The sequence below is a fragment of the Passer montanus genome, unplaced genomic scaffold (assembly GCF_014805655.1).
Source record: "Passer montanus isolate IOZ18808 unplaced genomic scaffold, ASM1480565v1 scaffold42, whole genome shotgun sequence".
Classification (NCBI taxonomy): domain Eukaryota; kingdom Metazoa; phylum Chordata; class Aves; order Passeriformes; family Passeridae; genus Passer; species Passer montanus.
In genome coordinates, this window is record NW_024369041.1 from 2,181,599 (window position 1) to 2,205,806 (window position 24,208).

Sequence of the window (24,208 nt, forward strand, 5' to 3'; positions counted from 1 at the left end):
TCCTTTCCCATCCCTGGAAACGTGAGGTTTGATAGAAAACTGGAAGCTTTTTCTGCATTTCTTAGGTATGGGCCTGCAAAACTACTACAGGGCACTACTCAAACCACAAAGAACTTGAAGAATATTCTCCGCTGCAATGGATTAAGAGCAAATTTTATGGGGTTTAAAAGATGTTTCTTTTCTGTTCAGTTCGTTCCTCTTTCAACAACTGCAATAATGTAGTTGAAGGGCATCAGCTGTGTTCAGTTCCCTGTTAAATGCTCCCGAATGCGAGTTCCCTGTTCTGCAGTGCTGAGCAGTCCATCCCTGCCTCGCAAACAGGGAATCAGGAAGCTCAGCGAGCCCGGCACAGCTGCTCCCGTCAGAAGCAGCAAGAGTCCCAAGGCAGGGTATGACATTCTAGAAGAATCGTCATTGTGGCTGTCAGGGAACCTCACGCGGGCTCCCCCGGGAATCGCCAGTTTCCGCAAGCTTTGCTGCTGGAAAGGGACTGTTTTCCCTTCGTCCCTGCCAGCCCGGGTGCGTGACCCTCCCTCGCACGTATCCTCTCTGACGTGTGTCCTTGGTCCCCTTCCAGGGGCCGTGACCTGGCACTCGGGCCCACAGCTGTGCGCCAGATCCAGCCCCAGCCTTCCCGCAGGGCCCTGGCCCCAGGGCCACCTCAGCCCCCCGCCCGGCCAAGGAGCTTGTGCTGAAGTCCAAAGGCTTCACTGCCCCCGAGGGCACTTTCAAAGCTCTCTGCACTGTATTTACTCACCTTGAATCTTTGCTGTTTGTGTCGAGCTACCTCAGTGCCAGAGAGGAATGAAATGTTTTTGAACTCCCACACAAACAGTTTCATATATAGACTGTAAACAGATGTTTTAATGGCCTTTTCCTGCACACCACACACAGCCTTTTTTCTTTCTCTAGTTTAGGCATTTCTCATTTCTGCAAATTTTTTACTTACTGTCTATTCTTCTATCCTGCTTCACATTGAACAAAAGTACCACCTACACCTAACTCCACACTCATGTTTCATTTGAAGAGGTTCTCAGGAAGGTCTTCTGTAGCTTCTCCAGACAGCCTAACCAAAGGCAGAACTTCTGGAAGCAATGGGTTGCTTTTGTGAATTAGGGTCCCACCACAGACATGAACAAATTTCTTACTTCTTGTGGTCCAAACCTATCAATGCAAAAAATAACAGGCATAGCACCAAAGGACTCACACTAGAGGGAGGGAGGCATGTAAACAGTGTATAAACAATTTTAACTAAGCTAAAACTGTTTTTACAAACCTTCAACCTGCTTCAGAAAACTTGTTCTGTCACAAACATAGATCTAGCTTGTAACAAAACATCAGTGTGATTTTGGTCACTAAACATTTTGCAGCCCTCCCAGTATATATATACACACACATTCCAGTGAAAATTGCAGCAGGAAAGGACTCCCAGTGCAGACTTGGAGCACAAGGGCTGCGTTACAGCTCCAGGGTTTGCTCTCATTTGAGTGGTGTTGCTGAACAACATCCATCACAGAACCGAAACAGGTCTCTTCTGCTTTCTCAGAAACACATCTCATCTCTTCCCAAGATCCTTTTTAAGAAAGCAGTTATGGCAGCATGACAGTAAATTAACTCTTCATTCTGGTGTTAGAGTGAGGCTGATGCTGAAAAAGAGCCTGGAATTTAGAAAACACAGATCACTATGTGAACAAGGAAGAAATTACAACAAAACAAATTGTAACATCATATTTTGCATTTAAATCAATGTAAAAGCTTTTCTAAAACTGGATTCTCTGAGGCAGTGGCATTTGGAGGATTTTCCAGACAATATGAACACAAGACAGCATTCAAATAACCTGCACACAGGATGTTCTGCCCAGTCCCAATCTGGAATTCATCAGTTTGCACTAAAACCAACACTAGAAGCAGTGTAAGCAAATTACCTCCAAGCCTGCAAAAAGCCATCAGAGGAGGGAAAAGGCCTGACTTTTTATGCCTGTGTCATCCCTGAGGCTGTTGTGTCTGTGTCAGGGGAAGGACCTCAAACTCCAGCTGCCACTGGAGCTGCTTTAAGGGCAGTACAGCACAGGGCAGGCGCTGGCACTCAGGCCTGGACAGCTCTGTGTGCTTCCTGCACCACAAAAAGCTGCCTGTCAGCACGTCTGCTGCAAAGCACAAACAAAGGGGTGTTCGGGCAGGATTCACTGCACCCCAAGCTGTGACCCCATCTCTGCTTTACAGTAAAAATTGTCGGAGGCGAGCAGGGACCAGAAGATGCCCGAGAGGAAGAGCGGGTCTGCCCTGCGGAGCTGTGCGCCGGCGCTGAGCAGCAGGTGGAGCTCGGAGATGTAATCGTGGCCAGCAGGAGCGCACGGCAGGCCTGACCCACATTCCTTAAGTACTACAGCCTTTAACACCTCGGGGGACAAAATCTCCCCTTCATCACACCTGCGACACCAATGTTACTGGAGCTGTCTCTAGTGCCTGTAGGCGAGCAGAAGGTGGCTGGAAGGGGATGGAAGTCTGCAGCATGGTTTCCTTGCCTGTGTCCCTCCCGTTTGCTTTCTAAGCTTCCTTCACATGCCATCTAAGTGGCACAGCCTGTAGTATACTGAAAGCCTGATAAAAAGACAGATGACATCTGTTTAGGTCACATATCTGAAAGGATTAATGCTCCCAAAGACTTACAAGCTGCAGCTTAGTACTCTGCTATCTGAACACGTTGGCCCTGGTACATGTGATGGCTGTCAGCTCAAGGCTCAGCACTTCTACAGCTCGAGAAAGATGGAAGCCGGACACCCAAGCAACCATGGAAAAGGATGTGCACCATTCCCTTCACAGATACAGTAAAAGCCACAAGCAATTGTGTGCCAAGTCTGGTGAAAGAGTTCCAGGGGAAAGAAATAACTTCATGGCACTGGTTTTGTCTGTGGCAGGGTGCTGAAAATGGGCATGGATATGTTCATTCCAGCTGGCAGAGGTGAAAAGGGAGCACAATCATTTTTATATGGGGCAGAACTGCTGTGTGCAAGTTGCTTTCTGAACAAGTAAAGGAACAAAATTTGCACTAATCCACATCACACACAAAGCTGAGCCATCTCTTTCCCTTTAAAACCACATGGCTCTGTAGAATTGCTCCTGTGGAGGGGCAGGGGAGTGGGATGACCTGGACTATAGCCCCAACAGAAAGCACCACAGCTCCCTTCCTCAGCAGGCACAAGGGGCTTGCAGGACACACAGTACCTGCAGACACCAGCAGCCCAGGGCTCTGCACACAAGCTCACAGGCATTAGATTCCCCTGTTTTGATGAGGGTCAGCTGGATCTTGTGGCCTGTGTAAATAATAGTGCTTTGGAAGATTAATAGAATATTATATTCTCCATTTCAGATCCATAGTTCTGAATGAAGGGAAAAGAAACAAAATTTAGAAGTCAATCCTAGACCCTAAAGTCCCCCGAAGGGGAAAGACACAAGAGACTGAGGCAGCAAGTTACACTAAGTTATTTAACTGGTACCATGAGAGTTGATTAGAATTATTTATTTCCAACTCATAAACCCACATGCTGCCTCCTTTTCTCTTGCCAATTAACAGTATTACTTAGCACTAATAAACTGCTTTCATTTCCAAGGGGCTTAAGAAGACAAATTAATCACCTCAACATGTCTGAAAGGAACAGATGGCAATGAAGTATTAACATTGCAATTTCACAGTTGGAAAAGCTCCTGAGAGAGGGGGGCAGTAGCAGTGTCTGGAGGACACCTACCTCAATTCCCTCTGAGGAGCTGGGGTCCCTCAATCTCACCTCCACTCTCAGCTTCTGCTTTAACCCAGCCTCACCACACATTACTTTTCCTACAGCAAAGCTACACTGTTTTTCTTACTCAGTTTTTAAAAGTGACTTACATCCTTCTAGAAGGCTTCTTACCTCAGCACGTCTCCAGACAAGTCACTACTGCTTTGGATTTAAAAGACTAAATGTCTATCCAATAATGCAATTAGTCCAGCCTGTCATTATTCTTACTGGCTATAAGCAGAGAAGTGATCAGGCAGAAACACATTGCTCTGTCCATCTCAGTGGAGATGCTCTTTTTCCCTGAAACATCTTTGGTTACATTTCAGTACAGAACAGCTGACTGCCTTTTCCTCTTCTCACTCGCCCCTGTCCCAGAGGACTGTGCAAAAGCATTGTTCTGTGGGGCCTTTTCCTCAGCTGTACAACAAAAATTTTCTTAAGCTACTTCTGGAAGGAAGATAGGCTTTCTGTGGAACAGGGGTTCCTAAAGCAAAACAGGTTCAGGTGAGGACCAAACAAACAAATACAAAGATTTTAATAGTAAATGATGTGACAATGACTAAACAACTGTTTAGTGTGCTGTTTTGGCTTTTTTAAAGACCTGATTTAACTATGGATGGTTTTTATTTAAAGCATTAAGATAATACCCTCTATTTCAGTATTTAACCCCAGTCAAAGATTATCTCAAATTGAAACTGCAATGATAATAGTCAGTGCCAAATGTCTGACAGGTTTTGGTCTCTCCTCTAGGAATGGTAACAGTAAATACTAATTCAGAATGAAATTAATTATTCTATCACCATTTCAGAATGATTTCAGCACATACTGATATTAGTATCAATTGCCTTCAATCTCTGCTGAGCCACTGAGCTAAGCATCTCAGCCCATTATCAATCTCAGCCCTCGAGTATCAATGTACAATGAAATCCTTCTAGAGACATTAGTTAGTGTCTAGGGACAACACAACACATCCAAAATACTGCATTAACTGGCGCTGTTCCTGCACGTTAAGGTAGAGAAGGCACACTGAGACAAAAGCATTAAGCACCCAGTGTGCCAGTGCATCCCTCCCTGAGAATTCCTGGGAAAGGCAGCCCCAATCTGCTCAGCTGGAACTGCTACCTGAGCACTCTGGGGAGCAGAGGCAGCATAGTGCAATGCAAACTGGTTTTCAAATGGGCTTGAGGAAATAATACAGCCTATTTCACCCTAGCTAGACAAGCATCTGTGTTCAGCATTGACCCACTCAGTCATAAATCTAATGTGACTTTTCCTGCTACTTTATTTATATTTAAGAGTAGAATGTAATGGATGTGGATTTTCCTAAGTTAGAAAACATTAAAAACAGAGTTCTCACTTTCCAAGAGTAACACTTCAACAGAGAATTCTTAATATACAAAATGGCTGCATTTGATTTTTTTTTTTAAACTGAACCTAAATGCAAAATTAATTCAAATAGCCCTTTTTTAAAGACTTTGTACAAGTAAAACAACTTGTTTTATCCCTGTACCTAATAATCAGATGAATGTTTGTTGTTGGGGTTTTTTTCCTCAGATTTCCATTATATTCTTGTACTTTAAACCTTTCCAAAAGTGTAGAAAGTCCTCAAGCATAAACACTACTTTTTGTAAATAACAGCAACCTTGATTCATAACATGAAGATTCAGAATGTCTGTAATGAGTGAGCCTCTGTTTTTCTGAATTTGCAAATCATTGGTATCCTTTGCCTTTACTCGTAATTTATTTTTCTCAATCAGGAATGATAATCATATTTAGGACTGTAGTAGCAAGTCATACCAATGCATAAACCATAAGTAATTGACACCACAACTGCATGAAATACAAGAATTGTTCCAGGTTTTATAATGCAATGAAGAATTCAAGAGACTTTGCCATATTATTCCATCTCTTCTGTAAACTCTCTCTTTCTGACCAGTTTGATACTGACCTTATTATATCATCTTCCTACAGCTGGGGGCTTTATTTTGAAGAGGTGCTTGGAATGGCAGGGGTGGGAAGGAAAATACAGTTTTTCCACATGTCAAAGTATGTATTACAATGGCCATGGGGGGAAGGTACCCTTGCTATTTTAAAGTTTTAGTTTGACTCTTCAGATCTTGAATTCTCCTGCACACCCGAGGACAAGATAACAGACAGCACAAGGTTTTATACCACTATAATGCTTAAAATTCTCCAAGTGTAATGTTTGAAGAAAGGAAAAAAAAAATCAATGTTCAATATTCTGGACCATAAAATAAGCCTGTACAGAAACTGCTTAGCTAAACTCTAAATAACAGCAGAGTAATTTTATTTAGTTACTCATTACTTCCTTATTCCTATTAAAGCTTCAATAAAAAGACTTTTAACATCCAGAATCATTAGCAGAACTTAGATGCTCACAGCTATAGCAGATCCTGAGTAAGGCGTTATATTCCAGTGGCTTCACACTTGGTTTGTCTAAAACTCATTTTGAGCTCAGACCTCTTTGAGGCCAAAGTCCCAGGGTCTAAATGAAGCCTCCTGAACACAAGGTGAATTTTACAGGAGCCAGCTCTGTTAAATCCCACTTTGCCCAGGAGTGAAAATTTGATCTTGCACTACTCTACATCATTAAATTAATTACAGGACATTCCAGCTAGGAGATCCTATATTTAAGGATTTTATAGATGAATGTTTAAAGCTGTCCTATTCACCAGGGGTTCCTCTTGATATGCAAATGTCAGATGAACATTGTGGCATCAGTCTGTTAACTTACTGGAACAAAAACCAAACCAAACCAACAAAGCACAACCCCACACATTTAAAGTAAGAGTCAGCAATTCCACAGCAGTAAGTTCTCAGGCACTGCAAATTTTCCTTTGAGACAGAAATGAGTGTTTCTCTTCTCTCGCATAAAAAAATATTGCATGTCTCATTTCCCCAAGAATCTTAGGCATTCACCAAAGGCACATATGACACTAGAAACAGTATTCTCAGCTTCTTTGACAAATCTTTTACTACAAACAGGCCCTGCACTACAGCTGCATTACACTATCATAACAGGTTTCTCATTAAAAACTTGTTTGTGAAGTTGTTTCTAGGAGAAAATAAATCTTTAAGCTGCCCAAATGACCAAGGCACTCAGAATAACCTTAGGACTGTCCTTTGGGGAAGACACAAGGTCTCACTTTCAGCAGATGCCTGACGTCAGAGCAGAGAGGGAACACAAGACAGGCAAAGGTTACATGCAAACTGTCCCCTGTGGCTTATGCAAGAGCCAAATAACCACTGCTCAGGATAGATGCACATAAAAAGAACTCACTGGAAATGACTTTTAATGTAAGCAAACCAAAACTGCTCGTGAGTTGTAGGGTACGGTGGTGCCACAGACTAATCTGAACAGCTTCCGTTTCAGGTCTCTAAAACAAGCTTTCAGTCAGTAATTCACATTACATCAGTCATCTTTGGTAATACTGTACATTTGTGTCAATCACTTGGTGAACATAAGTTCTGGATATTTAGAGTGTAATTCATCATAACTGCAAACTAATTGGAAGGTTGATGGAGTGTCCTCCAACTGTACGTGAGCTTGCAAAGGGATGAGTTCAGACTAGCAACACTAAAATTACTTCACAGTTATGTAGAAAAAAGTTACAATTCTTTGTCATAGAACATTACACAAGTTTGTTATTTTGTCTACAGTTAAAGTGGGCTTATAGTCAGGATTATTAAATTAACAGCAAAACAGCTGCCAAAACAATTTAAGGAAATTTGATTTAAAGCTAAGAACTTTGATTAAAGCATTTTTACTAAATCTAAATTATTAAAATACAGAAAAAAGGTCATCATTATTTCAAAAAGATGTATCATTAAAAAAGAAATTCCATTCCTTACAATATAATTTAAAACTAACATAGAAGGAAACAGTGCTACACTAAATACAGTCAAGAGCATTTGGATGGCATTATTTAAGTATAATCTTATGTTTTCTCTTATATGGTCCAGCCATGGACTTCTCCTTGCTTTAAGGTATATGGATGATCACTGAACTTTTCCCACTCATCCTGATGTGGGCTGTCCACATATACTGTGTTAACACTTAAGAGTCAGCATTTATGTACAGTTTAAAAGCAGCACAGCGGTGCTGCACCCTACAGCTGTGCTCACTCCACTGCAGTACTGGACCGAGCACAGCAGCTTGGATATCTCAGGGAATGCATCATTGTTCTGAAAGGCCTTTTCTTCCCAGTTTTTTCAGTGCGTGGCTCCTTATTACTTTTCCCAGCTGCCTCAGCAGGCTCTGTCTGGAACTGTTCTATTTGAAACTCGAGATGTTTTTGAATGGCTACCCCGAGGACTTCTGGATCCACAGATGCCCCATACACTTCCCACGTCATTCCTTCATCATCCCATCTCACTTCACGAACTGGAGATTTGGGGGCCTCCAAGCCCTGCTCCAGGTTCACCTCTGGGAACACATGAGAGTGACCTTCTGCTGCAGCTGCTGGGCTCGTTGCCACCGATTTGCATTCCATGGTTGGAAGAGTTTGTACCTCGGCATCTCTGCGCTCCAGAGCCGGTTTCAGGCCTTTGGTTATGTCATTCATAGAGGTCATAGTCCACATATCCTTAGTTGTCACTACCATGTCTGCACCTTGCTGGCTGCTCAGAGCAACACAGGCAGCCTCGGCTTCTGGAGGAGCTCTCTCCTGAGGAGCAGGTTGCAGTTGTTCTCCAGGAACGTTACAGCACTTCAGGATTTTCTTGGCATCCAGGCCTGATTCACTTACTGAAGAGACCAGCTTAGGATATGTCAGAATGTCTGAAGCAGAAAAGGAATGAAAGTAGCCAGGTGCTGCCTGCTCTTTTCCTGTCTCACTGACGGAGCACACCAACCGTGGGATGAGCTGGATGGATGGGATGGGCAAGGAGTGGCAATAGGCTGGGATGGTGGCATCTGCCTTCAAGGTGTCCTGCCTAAGACTGCAGGGCCCCACTGAGTTGTTGTGAACCGTCATCACCATGGGGGAGTAGGCAGAGTTTGGAATATTACCATAAGTCAGACCACCATGAATAATCCCAGGGGCTTGACTGAACGTTGTCCTGTTTGGGAAACTGTTTCCAGGCATGTGGGGTCCTAGAACAGCAGCGTGAAATGTGCCAGGATCTGTGTAAACAGTAGTGTTACGTGGAATATTGCCACTGTCAAAGGTATTTGTGGGTACTTGTTGGTCTCTAGGTAGGACGGGAAGATGAGTCACAAGGTTTTGATAGTGAGATGTGTTTTGATTTGTTTCTGATCCATATCTCTGTGTTTGGAAAGACATCCTACCCACTGGCAGACCATGCCTGCAGCCAGAAGAGCTTAGGCTGGGGTGAGCAGCACTGGTTTCTATGTGAGTGACATGAGTCTGCTGTTTGCAGCTGCAGGTTAGGTCTGAGTGGCTTCTCTGAAGGGCAGTTCCTGATTCTTCCATTTCACACATGCCTTGCTGGTGAACAAAGCAGGCTGAAGAAACATTCTCAGCAGTGCTGCTCTTCACACACATCTTAGTGTCCCCCACTGCCCAGGATGCTGAGGACTGTTCAGTGACAAGAACATGGTTTGTATTCTTAGTTCTTCCCTCGGAATGGTCATTGGCTGACTGGTCATTTATGGTTGGGACCTCTGATCCAAGCCCCATCATCCCAGGCTGTGAGGAGGACCATCCAGGACTCTGCACACTCCTTGCATCACTCCTGTTTTCCAGGATATGGCAGATGGTGCTACTATGGCTTTTCTTCAGCTCCTGCTTGTTTTGCCTTTCCTCTAAACTCCCAATACAGGCCAGATTTGAGGAGCTCTTGGACAGGGGGTGACTGTTGACATTCAAGAGACTGTGACAAGTAGAACTTAGTGAGTCCTGGTAGCAGTGGGTGTGGAGCTGGTGGCTGTCAGATGACATGGCAAAAAACCAGAGACCTGCAAGAAATGGTGGAAAAGAAAAAGACACAATTTAACTAGGAAATAAACGTACTGGCAACTATCATCTCTACTGACCTTCTGCTTGGGCTTTTTGCCTTTCGCAGTTAACAAGTACGTTCTAAAAAGCACAGTACTCTAGTCTAAGTGTACTCAGACCAGTCAGTTTCCATTTTCACTTTCCCCAGAGAGTTTTTCCCTAAATTAGATACAATATTTTTTTAAATTCTGGTGGGGTTTTTTTTCCAATTTATAAAACACAAAAGGAAAAAATCCTCCTTGGTTTCTATCTTTTAACAATAATTATCTCAACATTACCAAGTATCATCTCCCCAAATTCACTGGAGCCATTTTTGGGACATCCAGAGATGTCATGTAACTTAAGCAAAGACAGAAGTATTTTAAAAATAGACAGCTTTTCATCATGGTGGTCATTAAGCCAATGATATTAACAGTATTGTCAAAACAAAAAAAAAAAGTTTAGTTTTAGTCTCTTGACACTGTAATTTCAGAAGTTATCCAGTCACTGATGGAGCTTTTAAACCTTAAAGCAGCAACAACTGAACAAGTTCTCCCTTTTCCTCATACCTTTCCTAACAAGCTTCTTGATATTTCATGTTACAAGAAGATCACTGGTTTAGTCCACCGTTTTCCCTGAGCCCACACAATTGTACAGCAGGAATGGACAAAGTTGTTTTGACCCCCTGTGACAGAGATGACATGAAACCCAAGGTAATGACCTCTACCAAGCCAGTGTGGGGTCACTGCCAGTGTTTCCAGAATAAATACTGCTGGGCAGCACTCCAGCTTGTGCTCACCTCTCGCACCACAGGAGGTGGCTGCAGAGGGATCCAGTGCAAGGCTGGAGGTGAAATTCCCCTCTCTCTGTAAGGAGAATCTGAACTCAGCACTGCCTCTGTTAAAGGTGCCTGCTCTGGGCTCTCAGGCTGCTCACCTTTGCAAATCCACAAGTCCATGCTGGCTGTGGAAGGTGTGCACTCATGACACCAGAGGCAGGGTAAAAATGAAACAAGAAGATCTTTAGCCAAAGTCTTGCAGTTCTTCTGTCCTTTTTTATAGGGCACTCAGTCATTTCTATTTTTAGAAAATCCTTGTTTCTACCCTAGTGCAGTACCCCAGACATTATTAACATTTAGTTAGCAGTTTCATATCTGAGGCGAGTTGTGATTGAACATTTTGAATCTCACCAGATTTAGAGATCCATTTTTGCTGATTGAATCAGATCTTCCACTGATTGACTACACATATTGCCTTGGTGTCACAGAGGTGTTGCAACATTTGCACAACTAAAGGTATTTTAATACACTCATATATATCTATATCTACCCACAGAAATACATATATGTCTTTTCCACAAGAACTCACTGTGTTGAAGAGAAAAATCCAGAGTATTTGTGCATTGCTTCCAGGCCATGTACTACCAGATATTTTGTTGTGCAGATGTAGAGAGTGAAAGCCAGATTTTCTCATTTTAGACAACTTTCCCTCAGATCCACTCTGTGCACTCTGCCTCATTAGCAGGCCTCTGACAGAAACCTGCACAATTTCTTGTGCACTATATCACTAAAATAAAAATGAATGTGTGGAATGAAAAGGTACAAGCACATGGTGAACAAAAGCACTCTGCAAATGTAACAGGGAAGTTCACTCCTACCATCAAGGACACCGTGGCTGCAATGGCTCACATTCAACCCTCTCATATGTGATCCTTTTAAAGTGATATTTACAGCTTCAAGAGTCACGTACCAGTGTAACAGATAAGAATATGCCTTTTGCTCCCTCTGCCAACCAAGGCTCTACAGCTGATCCAGGCAGCTATCAGTGCTTGTAATTAATTTAATTTCCATTGTTAACATTGGCAGGCTAACAGGCTGTAATTTTCCCATCACCTGAAATCCACTTGTATTGGCTGTTTTCCATCATGAAATTAAATTGAGTATGACAACATTAAAAAATAATAACATTTGCAATCACATTCTTACAAAAATTCTCATCGTGGGTTGTGTATCAGGGACTTGTGACCAGCAGCAATATCCTCTAGCATAGGGCTGCTCCAATTTGGACTGTATGCAGAAAAAAGGTGAATTCCCATCCTTCACACACATTACCTCTCCTGCAGTCACTTCTGCACATGAGTCTAGTCTGCCACACAGGGTTCAAAGGAGTCAAGAGGATTAAACACCAGAGCAATAGCTGCCCACAAGGTGAAAACCTTACATGTAATCTCTTTAAAAGACAACACCTGCAAAGGCTCTCACACACACCTGGATGAAACAACACTTACTAATGGAAATCCTCAGACACAAATATTGAGACTCAGATGAAAGAAAGCTTCAAACATACCCTGTTACAGATGATACAAGGCTGTGGGAAGTTTGAAGGGCTCTCTTGCAAACTTTACAGTACTCAGATACATGTACACAGAAACCAAGGCTCCATCTGCTTTCTTTAAGTAGCAATGGACATTGCTGCAGAAGTCTCTGTAACTGAAAGAAGCGATTTCATTTCAAACTCATCACCTCACACACAACACACTCAGATGGATGAAACAGACCAAACAGTGACATCACTGCAAGCAACACCCAGGGTGATGCTGGCAAGGAAACCTCCAAAGAAAACTCAGAAGAAATTTATTTTTGCCCCACTGCAGGTGAAATCATGACATATATTACACATGTAGACGTGGAATATTCTAACCAGCTACTCCCAACAGCATCTGAACACTGTTGCTCAGACAGACCAGTGTTCCACATTAATTGCAATAATTCTCCTATGGCCTTGGGCCTTCCCAAATTCTGCATTTCACACATGCACTGCTGGCACTGATTGCTCAGGGTGCACAAAAATCCTCTGAGAAGAGGCCCAACGCTGCACACATACCTCCCGAGGTGCCAGACCTCCCACTGAGCCTGGGGTCCAGCCCATCCCTCTTGGGAAGCAGAAGGGTCTGGATGGTCCTTCCCACACCTCTGCCAGCGAGAGGCTGGGTAATGCACGGAGAATGAGGTGTGAAACTTTTCAAAAAACCAACCCCAAAACATGGAACCTCTTCCAAGTCACAGCCATGCAACTCCTTTGTATTTTGTGAATCAGCTAATCAGGAATGGATTACCCATATGAAACATGGATAGAAGCACACTGATTTTGTGTGCTGATAGACACCCAAACCCTCTGTGCATGCTGGGCAAAGCAGGCTGCTTGGTTTAACTTTCATTTTAAAATGTAAAAATATTCCTTTCCTATAAATTATTTTACTCAAAAGTATCTAGTTTAAGTTCTGAGTGTCTGAAAGATTTTGATTTGAAAGGAAAATCACACCAAAGGAAATTCACACCTGAATACACAAATAAGAAAGTATGAATTTTTGAGGCAGTTACTCTACTATGAATATACAGAAAACTGTTAGACAAGCAGAGAAAGGATTAGGATAGAAATGGAATTAACATCCACTATTTTTGGCTTAGCTTCAGATAGCTTATGAGGGGATCTAGGCTGCTTTCACTAATTCCACTGAACTACTTTAAAGCAACAAATGTGTATTTCACTATGACTTATGATTAAAGTTTTGACCTATTTAATGCACCAGTAAATTTAGTTTCAAAATATTAAATGCAATGCATGTTATCAACTGAAAAACTGTCACTGTAAATTAATTATGATTCTAAAATCCTTCGGTATTTTTGTACTCCACACATGTAGTTTCATTGAAACTTTGATAACACTCTCATCTTTTAGTTTCAAACTGTTCCCCCTTGTCCTATCTGCCCACATTTAAAGTCCTTTTCCCACTTCTTTAAGAGCCCTCATTTACTACTTTGTTACTATATCAAGTTAACAGACAGTGAAGCAGTGAGAATCACCTGACATGTTGAACAACACAAGTTAGCCACAGAATTTGGGAAGAGTCAGAGAAATGCAATACTATTTACCAGAAACATGCATGTATTGCCAGAGACTTCTCTAAATCTTCCACATTTATTTTTTCTTTATATAACTCTGATGGTCAACCCACAAGTCAAGAAGATTTGTAATAATGACTGCAGCTGTTTCACCCATCTTCACTTGGCTGGTCATACAAGAAAAATCCTTTTTTTATTAATTTTATGCTTTCAAAATCAGCATCTGACTGCAAAATAAATCATAAAATCAAAGCCAATCTCAGGGATGAGAGCACTAATATGCAAATGTGGAATCTGGAAAAGCTAAGCAATCTGATCCATACCACATTTTTGGATGATGGTTTATTTTTGGATGCTGACCAGGACCCTCCATGGCAACACTAGCCCTTTCAGAGAAGACACCTTCTGAGAAGTGTTAGGGGCTTGCAAGGTCTTTGTCCTGAATTTGCTCCTTCATTTGCATCATTCTGGACCTGCTGTGCAATAATCTGCTCAACAAAGTAAACACAGAATTTCTGCAACACCAAACTCCAAGACAAACACAATTATATTTTATACAAGAAGAACAGTGTCACTTTAATTAATTTAAGGAAAATACTTGAATAGAAGGCTGCTAGATAGAGGTTCTTAACTTTATTTAATCTTATTACAAACACCATGGTAATAAATTTGAAAGCTAAGAGCATTTTAGGGCTAAAATGATCAAACTTTAATTACACCCTAAGGGGCAGCAGTCACTTAGCCATAAACACTGCTGACCCCTGCCTGGGGCACAGGACAGCACATTCAGGAAAACCTGCATTTCTGCCCAAACAGCCAAGCTCCCCCAGGTACCAGGAACAATTCAGTATGTTCACACTGGGTTCTCTTCAGGCCTGGTCTTTTATAAGCAATGTGGCTTCCTTACTGCAATCCATGACTAAACTTCTAAGATAGATGTTTAATGTGGAAAAATAACATAATAAGGAACATCATCCAATATGATATTAATTTCTTTTAGAGCTGTACTAGTTTTACAGAAACTTATACCATCAAAATAAAACAAAAATAAGAGCGTGCTTATGTCTAAAAATTGTCCTTGCTTGTCCACATGGAAAACTACTTGCACAAGATAAGAAAGATCTGTTTTGCTTTAGACAAAGATTGGCATGATAGCATTATGAGATCTGATGGCCTCTCCCTAACTACTACTGCCACTGAAGGAAATAGTTCATTAACAGTAATCACTAACATTTACATTGAGGGGGGAGTCAAACCACTCCAGAGGCACTGGCAAAACAGGATTAGCCATGGTAAAAAGCTTAGAGATTCAAGTGTCTGGGATTAGGAGTTTTGTTGTTGGGGTTTTTTGGTGTTTTTTTTTTTGTTTTTTTTTTGGTTTGGTTTTTTTTTTTTTTTTTTTTTTTTTTTTTTTTTTGGTTTTTTTTTTGTTTGCTTGTTGGTTTTTTTTGGGTTTTTTTTGTGAGGTGTAAGTGAAAGGAATAAACAGGAGTTACAGCAGGGGAAAAGGTATCACTTGTCCGGGAACAAAAAAAATTTCTCTAAATTCTGTCAATACCAAAAATAATTTCTCAAAATTCTGTCAACTAGATTAATAAAAACTCAGGTTGAGACCCCAATCACTTAGCTTTTAATCCATCATCTTTCTGTAGGCTTTCCATTTTGGAATAGCATTATAAACAAACCATGCCTTGTTCAGTTTAATCTCCTAATGCCCTTTTGTAAATATTTTCTATCATCCTAAGTATTTCCAAGTAGCAGCCAGATCTACAGGACAGACTGGCTGGGGCATCCAGAGATACCAACAGACAGATGCACACTTGGTATGCCAAGGGACTGGGTTGTTTCCCAGTTCTGCACTGCAAGAGGCACTGGGGACAGTGGGGCCATGGCACTGGGACCATAATTCACCAGAGGGAGGGGGAGTACACTTGGCAGGCTGGAAAACATGAGAGCAGGAGAGCTGTGACCCTCAGTGCCCAGCACTGCCAAAGCAGAGGCCTTGTGCCAGATGTCCTTACAAGACCACTGGTCACAGCCTCGTTAGTTTCTGCTAATTACAGCTTTGGCTGCCAGGCTTTCCTGAAACACTTCTGCCTGTTGCCCACCCTGTGCTGAGCACACTGGGCAGCAATCTCTGCATGACTGGTGACAAGACTCAGAGAGAAGAGTCCCCTTCACCCCGAGTGGCAATGAGCCTTGGCTCTCTCCTTCCTCAGGGCACAGCTGAGACCTCTTCCCCAAAGGCTGAGGGTGCCCTGGTTCTTACCAGTGGCCTCAGCAGGAGATAACAAATGAGTTGCCACATCAGAAAATGAACAGATTCCAGCATTTGCCCATGCATTCACCTCAGTGTGGAACAACAAGGCCACTGGCCACAGCTTAGAAGAGCCAAGCAGGAAGGTCAGCATTCTCTTTTACAGATCAGGGACAGCCCACAGCCCCAGCAGAGCTGACAACTCTGAATTCTAAAGATAAAAAAGGCTAAAATTGAAGTGCCATGACAGAGGAGCCTCATAGGGATGAACCAAAGGAGACAATTTCAGTGACACCTTCAGCTGAATTCCCAGGAAGGACAATTCACACAGCTGTAAATATATTATTGGGAAACCAGAGAGAAATGCACTCTGTCACAAGGGAGGCATGTGTTGGGACATTGTCCTGACACCACCACATGATTTACTACTGCAACATGTGGCATCTTCTTTGCCACCTTTTTTATTTAATCATCTACCCAAAAACAATTTCAAAAATCTCTTGGACTTCATCTTTTTTTTGGCAAAATTTTATGAGCAAAACATTACTCCCACTATATCTCCACATGGAGATCTGCCTCAGCATACAAACTACCCTACAATATACCCAACAGAGATATTGTACAGTCATATTTTGATGCTCACTTTTACTGTTTGACAGCTCACTTCTTTAAAGCTCATCTCTGCAGATAGAAGACTTAAAACTTTAATTACAAATTAAATATGATGACATGGTCGTTTAATCAGCTGTTTTCACTAGCTGGGGCTTAAAAAAAATCAAATATAATGACAGCAGACAACATTGACCTAGAATCATGCTTACAGTGAATAGTGCATGCCTAAAAAAGTAGTATATTAATATAATTGTCTTTCTGGCTTAGGCAGAACAGAATTAAGCAAAATGAAACTGTTAATTCAGATGCCAGGATTATGCTGCTAAGAATTGATGGCTACTGATATACACTGGTATTGCAGAAGTCCTGTGACAAAAATATTTGATAGTTTCTTTAGGAATTCATATTTAATGTAGAAAATATGCAGTGGCCTATCCACATTTGGATTTATTTCAGAGACAGACACTAGTGAGCCTTTTCCTCTTCACAGCAGGGGATCAAATCCTATTCCTTCACAACTTCCACTTGGAGGAGACAGAATGGGTCTGGTGTTGAACAACTCATGCTCCTCAGAGCTCCACTTTTGTACCCACTCTTCAGCCCTGAGCAGACCAGCTCCAAAGCAACCCCACTGCCCTGCAACTCTGCAGAAACACATGGCCAGAGCTTTGCTCAGTAAGCCTCTGTCAGAGGCCCAAGCCTGCCAGCTGTGTGAATCACAGCTGCCTGGGCAGCAGCATGAACTTAAAAATCATACAGAAAACCAGAAGCTTGCTTACAGCCTCCTTCCAATCTCAGAGTACAGCTGGATATCAGTACCACCTGCCAAAAAGCCAGCAGTTTGCACATCCAACAAACTCCACCCAAACTGGCTAAGTGATTAGAATATCTACTTGCAAATTAATGTGTTTTAGTAGAAAATATTCAAGTAATAATTTTTGCTGTTTGCTTGAAAGCTTAACAGTGACAGTTAGAGGGCAGGCACAAACAGCTTATCCTCCCTGCCCTCTGGACATCCCAGCTTTAATGGCACTGCACTTCTGTGTGAGGGCAGTGGGACACTCCTCCTTGCCAGGTGATCACACCTGTGACAGCTAAAGCTGTGCCCCAGCCAGTGTCAGAGGGTGCACAGTCTGTGTGTGTGCTCTGTGCTGGCTGCAAGGAGGCAGAAAAGCACAGAGCTGAGCCTAAAGTGCCCAACCTCCCACAAAACTCACTCCCTTGCCTCAGTGTTGTGCCAACAGAGATAAAGGCTTTACAACCAGCTGCAGTGGCAGACAAAGGAAGCTCAAATCTGCCTTAAGAATACTGAATACACAAACATAGCCACAAGCACAGCAGCTTTTCATGTTCACATATCATCCTTAATTGAAGGATGGCAATTCCTACAGCAGCATCAAACAGCCATAATGGTGATATAAACAAAGATCTCCAAAAATCCCCATTAGGATAAAGACAATAGATTAAGACAATTAGATCGAAGGATGCTTCACCAAAATAATTAAAGATGGCTCATTATTCTTCAACATGTGATAGCTGAATCTCTTTCCTACCTAGAAAAACCTGGCAACTTACCTAGCAAAATTGATCTTCATTGATTGTTCCCCTGTTTCACCCTTTGACTGAACACCATACAAGGGTGTAAAATCCCCTTCAATTCTTTATTTAAATAAGAGCATCTGTGAACTGTATGGAAAACCTTGGAGAAAATAATTCAAAACCACAATCCATCTATCTCTAGAAGCTGCTCTCAGTGGTGGCAGAGAGAAGACTGGCTTTGACATTGTGGACTGAGAGAAAACTGACTTCCAGAACTTAAAAACAAATTGCTCAGTAATTAGAAAGAGGAAACAATTGCTTTCTAATTCTGTCTGTGCTCACTGACATAGTGTATGACCTTGAGCAAGTCATTCTCTTTGTGACTCAGTTTATACATCTGTGACTCACAGATTAGATGCAGAAGCCCCTGATGTAGGTATTTAAAGGCTTAATTCATGATTGCAGAGCACTCTCAAATCCTAGAATAAAAGATATTAAATATAAGATGCTGAAGATAATGTATTCTGGCCCTTCTTTTGTAATATTTGGATTGGAAGAAATAAATAGAGCATTTCTACAGGCAGTTCTTGTTGCACTTGCAGGAAACTCACCTTACCAGTAAAGTTCAGACACTATCTGTGCTTCAGAAGCATAACTGTAAAGCACCCCCTGCAACTTTCCAGCATCATGAGCACAAGTAATCTCAAGGATTTCAAATTCTCAAGCTCAGCAGAGTTTCTCAAATCAGGTGTTGTATGCATATACTCTCTATACCATATGCATGCTGACAACATGTATTTTGTATATGCATGGTATATTAAGTAGCAATGATTAATTATTATAAACAGCTTCATTAAACTTTCAAAGCAGAGTTGTCACAACTGCAGACCACGTTGTCTTGCAGTGCCACATGCACTTGTAGGCTTTTATTTACTATGGTGAATTTCTCATGAAAAAGAGATTCTGTGACTAATTTAAGCCTTCAGTTCACACTGCAAGCTGTCTTTTATATATCCTTAAGCTGGAAAAGAGCTGGCAACCTCTATCCAAGGGGCTGAGTATTGAAAAGAACTAAAAAGGGGACTAGCTAATCATGTTTCATAGCATTAAAAGGTGCCATTGTAGTATGAGGTAGCTTTGAAACTATTTAAACAAGGAATATGGGAAGTTTTCATTTCAAATTTGGTGTTTTGGAAGGAATATGGGAAGAGGAAGTTTTCATTTCAAATTTGGTGTTTTGTCATAAAAAAAACACTATGTCAAAGTGCAATTTCTGTCTCTCAGAAAAGCAACTGTCCCAATTCATCTGTGGTCAAATCAGACCACTGTGGGGAACTATTATCTATAGTTTTCAGAGAAATCTGAAAGGGATGAGAAGGAACACTTCCCTATTCTCTCAAGACTGAGAGAAGAAAAACATTAGATCTTGGCTAGAGGAGAGCCTCTGCCTCCCAAGGCTTGATACCAGAGACTGTAAGGAGAAAAAACCCAAGACAGAGTAAAGTAACTGCCCAAAGCAGCAGACTAAAGCTTGCAAGTGCTTTGTCAAATCCAAGTATGTGAAGGAGTTCCTCTAGAACTAATGTTTACACCCTATGTAAACAAAGAAGTTTCCCCTCCTCTTGGTTAACCTGAATCATAAACCAAGCTGCAGAGGTCTCCACTTCCTTATTAACATGTAATAATGTCAGAATCACAAAGTTTTGAGGTATAAATTTGAAACAACTCAAGAGCTGCAAGACAATTCAGTTCCTGTCATCATTCAGGTAGAGGAAGATCCCACCTGTGTAACATGGACAACTAGAGAATAACTCTTCAGGCATCTGCTGTTAACTGCTAGCAACAAGATACTGATTATAAAGAATAAAGGCTCTGCTACAGGAATACTTTGCTTTTCAAACATTGGTTTGACCATATTCAAGACTCACTCAAGAACCCTAAGAAATCTGGTCTAACCTCATAGCTGTCTCTGCTTTGAGCAGGAGACTGGAATAGATGAAGTTGCAAAGTCCCTTCAAAAATGACTTTTAATTATTCTTTTCATCAACTCATGCTTTTATCCACCAGTGCCAATGAATGTCATGTACCTTCTCAACTTGAGAAGCCGAAATGTCCAGCCATTTTGCAATACTGAACCACTTTTAATTGATTAGTGGAACCTGTACATTTACTGAAACCTTAGTACCTTTTACTGAGACAGGAACGACTTTGGAAAGGAAGCACAAAGGTGATCTACAGGAAAAAGTTTCTTTCCAATCCATTAGCACCTCTGTTGTTACTAAATCAACAAAATCACTCCACCCCTTTCACAGTTTAGAGGCCATTGAGAACCAAATAAAACTGCTATAACAAGATTTATATTTTTCCTTGATGTTTCAAGAAGCATTGATCTTCCCTGCTCAGTCATAAATACTGAACTTTCCCAGCAGATTCTCTGCAGAAAGCAATAATTTAAAAATTCTTTAAAAAAAAAAAATCAGTTTATGAGAGCTAGGGTGGCTTTGTGCATTCATCATCTCTCAAATTTCCATGTCAGGTGTGCTTAGCTTGAGCTAGAAAGGCGTTGGACCTTCCACTTCAGCTCAGATGAACTGGTTTCTGTCAGTCTTCTGCACCGTTGACTGGAGTAAAGCTCTGCAAGTTAAATGAAGGTCTTACAACTGCTCAATCCCATTAACCTTCATTTGCACACTCAGGTGTGCCCTTGCTAAAGCTTAATTAGCAAATATTCTGCAGATGGAGAAAGACTCCTGCTCCTTTCTCTGCTTTGTATTAAATCCACACTGTGCACAAGCCAAGCCATCATTTTGCAAGAACTTCCCCACACAGGAACAGGGCAGTTTAAAGGTGATCTTTCTTATGAAGGTTTTTTTGGGGCAGAATGATGCTTGGCTATAACCCACATGCTTAATGCTCACACACCAAACTAGGAAAGACCTGGCTGGTCAGCTTCATTTAGTTGGCCTGACCCAATTCCCGTGCTCTGAGTGCATCTACCTAAGCAACCCCAAAGTGATTTTTTTTTTTTTTTGTGGTTCCTGTTGCTAAAGATAATTTGTCAGAGTGGAACTTTACTCTGAAGAACTTGAACAGATTTTCTAAATGGAAGAGGCCATCTTCTCCCCAACAATCTCCAAAGCAATGTTAGGAAATACTCCTAAAGCAGAGTTCTTAACATACAGATGGACTACAACCTGCACAGCTGTAGATTAATTCAATTGTTACAAGGCAGCCATAGGAAATATTGCATCAAATTATCTTAACCAGACAAAAGTTATACACTGCTGAAGATCAGCAGTATCGTTCAGTTCACTGCCTTCTCATTGTATCCCGCGTGCAGGTATTCCTGACCACTGTACTGCAACATTTATTTTCATTTTGCTTTTACAGAAGATCCCTCTCTCACAACTGTAACGCTGCCCCCAAAACCCCCATAAAAAAGGCTATTCAAAGTTTGTTTAATTCACATCTTCCAGAATCTTAATATCCCAGAGAGATACTGTGTATGCATACAGCTTTATTGTTTATACCAGTTAAAAACCTCTTATTTGTGTACAGTGAAGCTGCAAGAATTAAAAGGCTGGTGCCTGCAGTCCCTATGGTGTGGCTCATGACCATGGAAAATTATTTAAGAAAAAAAAAAGAGTTCAAGGCTGACAAGGAAAATAAGGTGCAACATCATTTGCAGCCTATGATTCCTGCTGGACTGCTGCTCTTGGGGCAAAATGGTTTCAGACTAGAAACAAAGAAATATCACACACCTGCCAAAGATACTTGCTGCAATAAAAATATTGGTATGATAACAAAAATAAGATTTTTTTTTTCTGATTAATTGGAAAAAATACTTGCAGAACAAATACCATTAACAGGTATCTTTCAAGTCCCTAGCCTTGGAAAGCGTAATTCCTAGGCTGCATTCTCCTGCAAAATGTGTAACAGCTTGCAATTCAAATACAAGGGACCAGAGTGAAGTACAATCCATCCTAATCTAAAAATGTTAACTCCAGGGCAAAGGAATGAGCAATTTAGTCTCTCTAACCTGCAGAAGAGTCCACTGGAGAAGTGCTCAAAAATAACCTGCCTACAGTCAGGTGTAACAGTATCTCACTGGCAAATACCTCTGCTCATCTGCAGTGGTTAAAAGCTACCTCCAATTCACCCTTTGTCATTGCCCTAACAGAAAGAAAGAAAATCAAACTTCAGAAGTCTAATGATCCTCAATAACAATTCTCCTCTGTTTTACCTTCCCTCATACATTTTTAAGTGCAGTTTGAATATGCATAGTTTACTATGGAAGGAAAAATGTGGACTTGACATGGTTATCTGATGGAAATTTATCACATTTTGTATTATAAACTAACTCTGACACTACAAGGCCATATACAATTTACTGCTCTTGTTTAAGCAGCCTAAAATAACTGTCAGATAAACTAAATTGCAATTCCAGCTTTCCCTGAAATACAGTTAAGATAAAATGTCTGGACAATAAAAGTCAACAAAACCTTATAATGGTATTTAAGTATTTATGGAGTAATCAAGACATGGCATGAAAACACAAAGCCCTCATCTAATCCACCCTCCTGAGTGAAAACTTCTCAAAACCTAATTGTTTTACACAGACTCCATGCAGAGGTGTCTAAACTCAGATCTCACTACAGCTGATGTCCTGCAAACACTCAGACACACTAAAACAGATAACCAGACAACCATCTGCAAGCATTCATCAATCTTTTGACGCAAGAAAACCCCTGATAGTTTTGTATTTTGTATGAGATTGTTACTCAGAAACATGATCAATGGAAGAGAGGTAGATTTTGATCTATATGAGGTCCATCTCACTTGTGTCTGAGATCAACATCTTGCAAAATGTATTTATCTTTCCTTTCCTATCATCTTTCATGCTTAGAGTTCTCTAAATGGAAACAACTGCTTGCTCCCCCTCCCTTTTCCCTCTTCCCCTAAAATCCAGGAGTGCATCAGCACAGACTCTTGCTTTTAATCACAACATATACAGAAAATAGTCTTCTACTTCTGAGGATTCTGATATAAAATATTAATCTAGTGACAATAAAAAACAAACCAAATCAAATTCTGACTTTGGAAAAAAACACTATTTGATTTAAGAGAACAATGTTATTTGCCATTTTAAATAGCAATTGACCATTTATGTAGGAAGGTAAAGTGCAAAACAAAGCTGATATGCAGAAAGCACTGAAATATTCTTCAGATTTTTCTATTGTTGGATATTCCTAGGAATTTAAAGAGCATGTGATACACATGGTGGAAAACAGTAAGGTAAATGATTCTCTGGCACATTAGTACTAAAAGGCAGAAATTTAAAGCAATAAAATTCACACTTTTCTCTTATTTTTAGTATCCAAACACTAACATGCACACAAGAGATAATCAAAAAGCATCTTCATAAACTCACAGATGTGCAGAGGAATAAGATGAACAAGCTTATAGGGTTTTTCTCCCCCAAAGAAACAGTGACATGGATACTCTGGAAATATTTACTAAAAGACAAACACATACACATGTAAGTGAAAGACATCAGCACAAAAAACCCACCTTCTACAGAACTGCATTAAATTCTATTAAAGTCATAGTTCCCATCATTTCAGAAAAAGAGAAAGCTACCATTTCCTGGGATTTTCAGTCCAGCTATCAACCCCCTGCTGCCAACACAGCACTTACAGAAGCCTGGCTCTGTCTCTGTGCAGCTCCTCTCCCTTCCCTTCCCCTCCTCTGCTTTGTTACTCTCCTGGCAGAGCGGAGAGGACTCGGTGTCCTTTCAGGAGACAGAGAACTGCCGTGGTCCTTACCTTCCCCCCACTCAGAGATTGCACATCCAGCTTCCCTGCACAAGTTACTTGGAGGGTGTTTAAAAACAGATGCTCAGAAATCTGAGGAGAACAAAAGCCCAAGGAGTTCAGATTTCCTCTCCTTGATCCGCCTGATGCTGTTGACACTAAGGTGAGCATATGAGAAGGGGAAGGAGGTGGGATTGTCAGAGAGCATCAAAGGCAGGAGATTGGGAGGGGGGTTCCCTCTGCCTCGACGTGGCATCCCTTCCTGGCTCCCCCCTTGGCTGGAGAGGAAATAAAATGGAGCCCAGGAGGGAGGGAGAGAGATAATCCTGCAGCTTCATCTGATTAGAGAA

General features: G+C 41.4%; 1 protein-coding gene across 3 annotated transcripts; it reads right to left on the reverse strand.

Moving 5' to 3' along the window:
* Positions 1-5,729: 5,729 nt before the first annotated feature.
* Positions 5,730-24,208, reverse strand: GPRIN2 (G protein regulated inducer of neurite outgrowth 2). Of its 3 annotated transcripts, none has more exons than XM_039719705.1 (2): positions 23,871-24,208; positions 5,730-9,717 (listed from the first exon to the last, which is right to left on the reverse strand). In XM_039719705.1, exon 2 carries the CDS (start codon positions 9,698-9,700, stop codon positions 7,919-7,921), a length of 1,782 nt encoding a protein of 593 aa, XP_039575639.1. In that variant the 5' UTR covers positions 9,701-9,717; positions 23,871-24,208; the 3' UTR covers positions 5,730-7,918. The 3 variants fall into 3 exon arrangements, with proteins under 3 accessions (XP_039575639.1, XP_039575642.1, XP_039575641.1); XM_039719708.1 differs by lacking the exon at positions 23,871-24,208 and adding an exon at positions 23,743-23,757; XM_039719707.1 differs by lacking the exon at positions 23,871-24,208 and adding an exon at positions 23,617-23,702.

Coding starts and splice junctions, on each gene's coding strand:
- GPRIN2 (XM_039719705.1), bottom strand. CDS start 9,700: ATGTCATCTGACAGCCACCAGCTCCACACCCACTGCTACCAGGACTCA.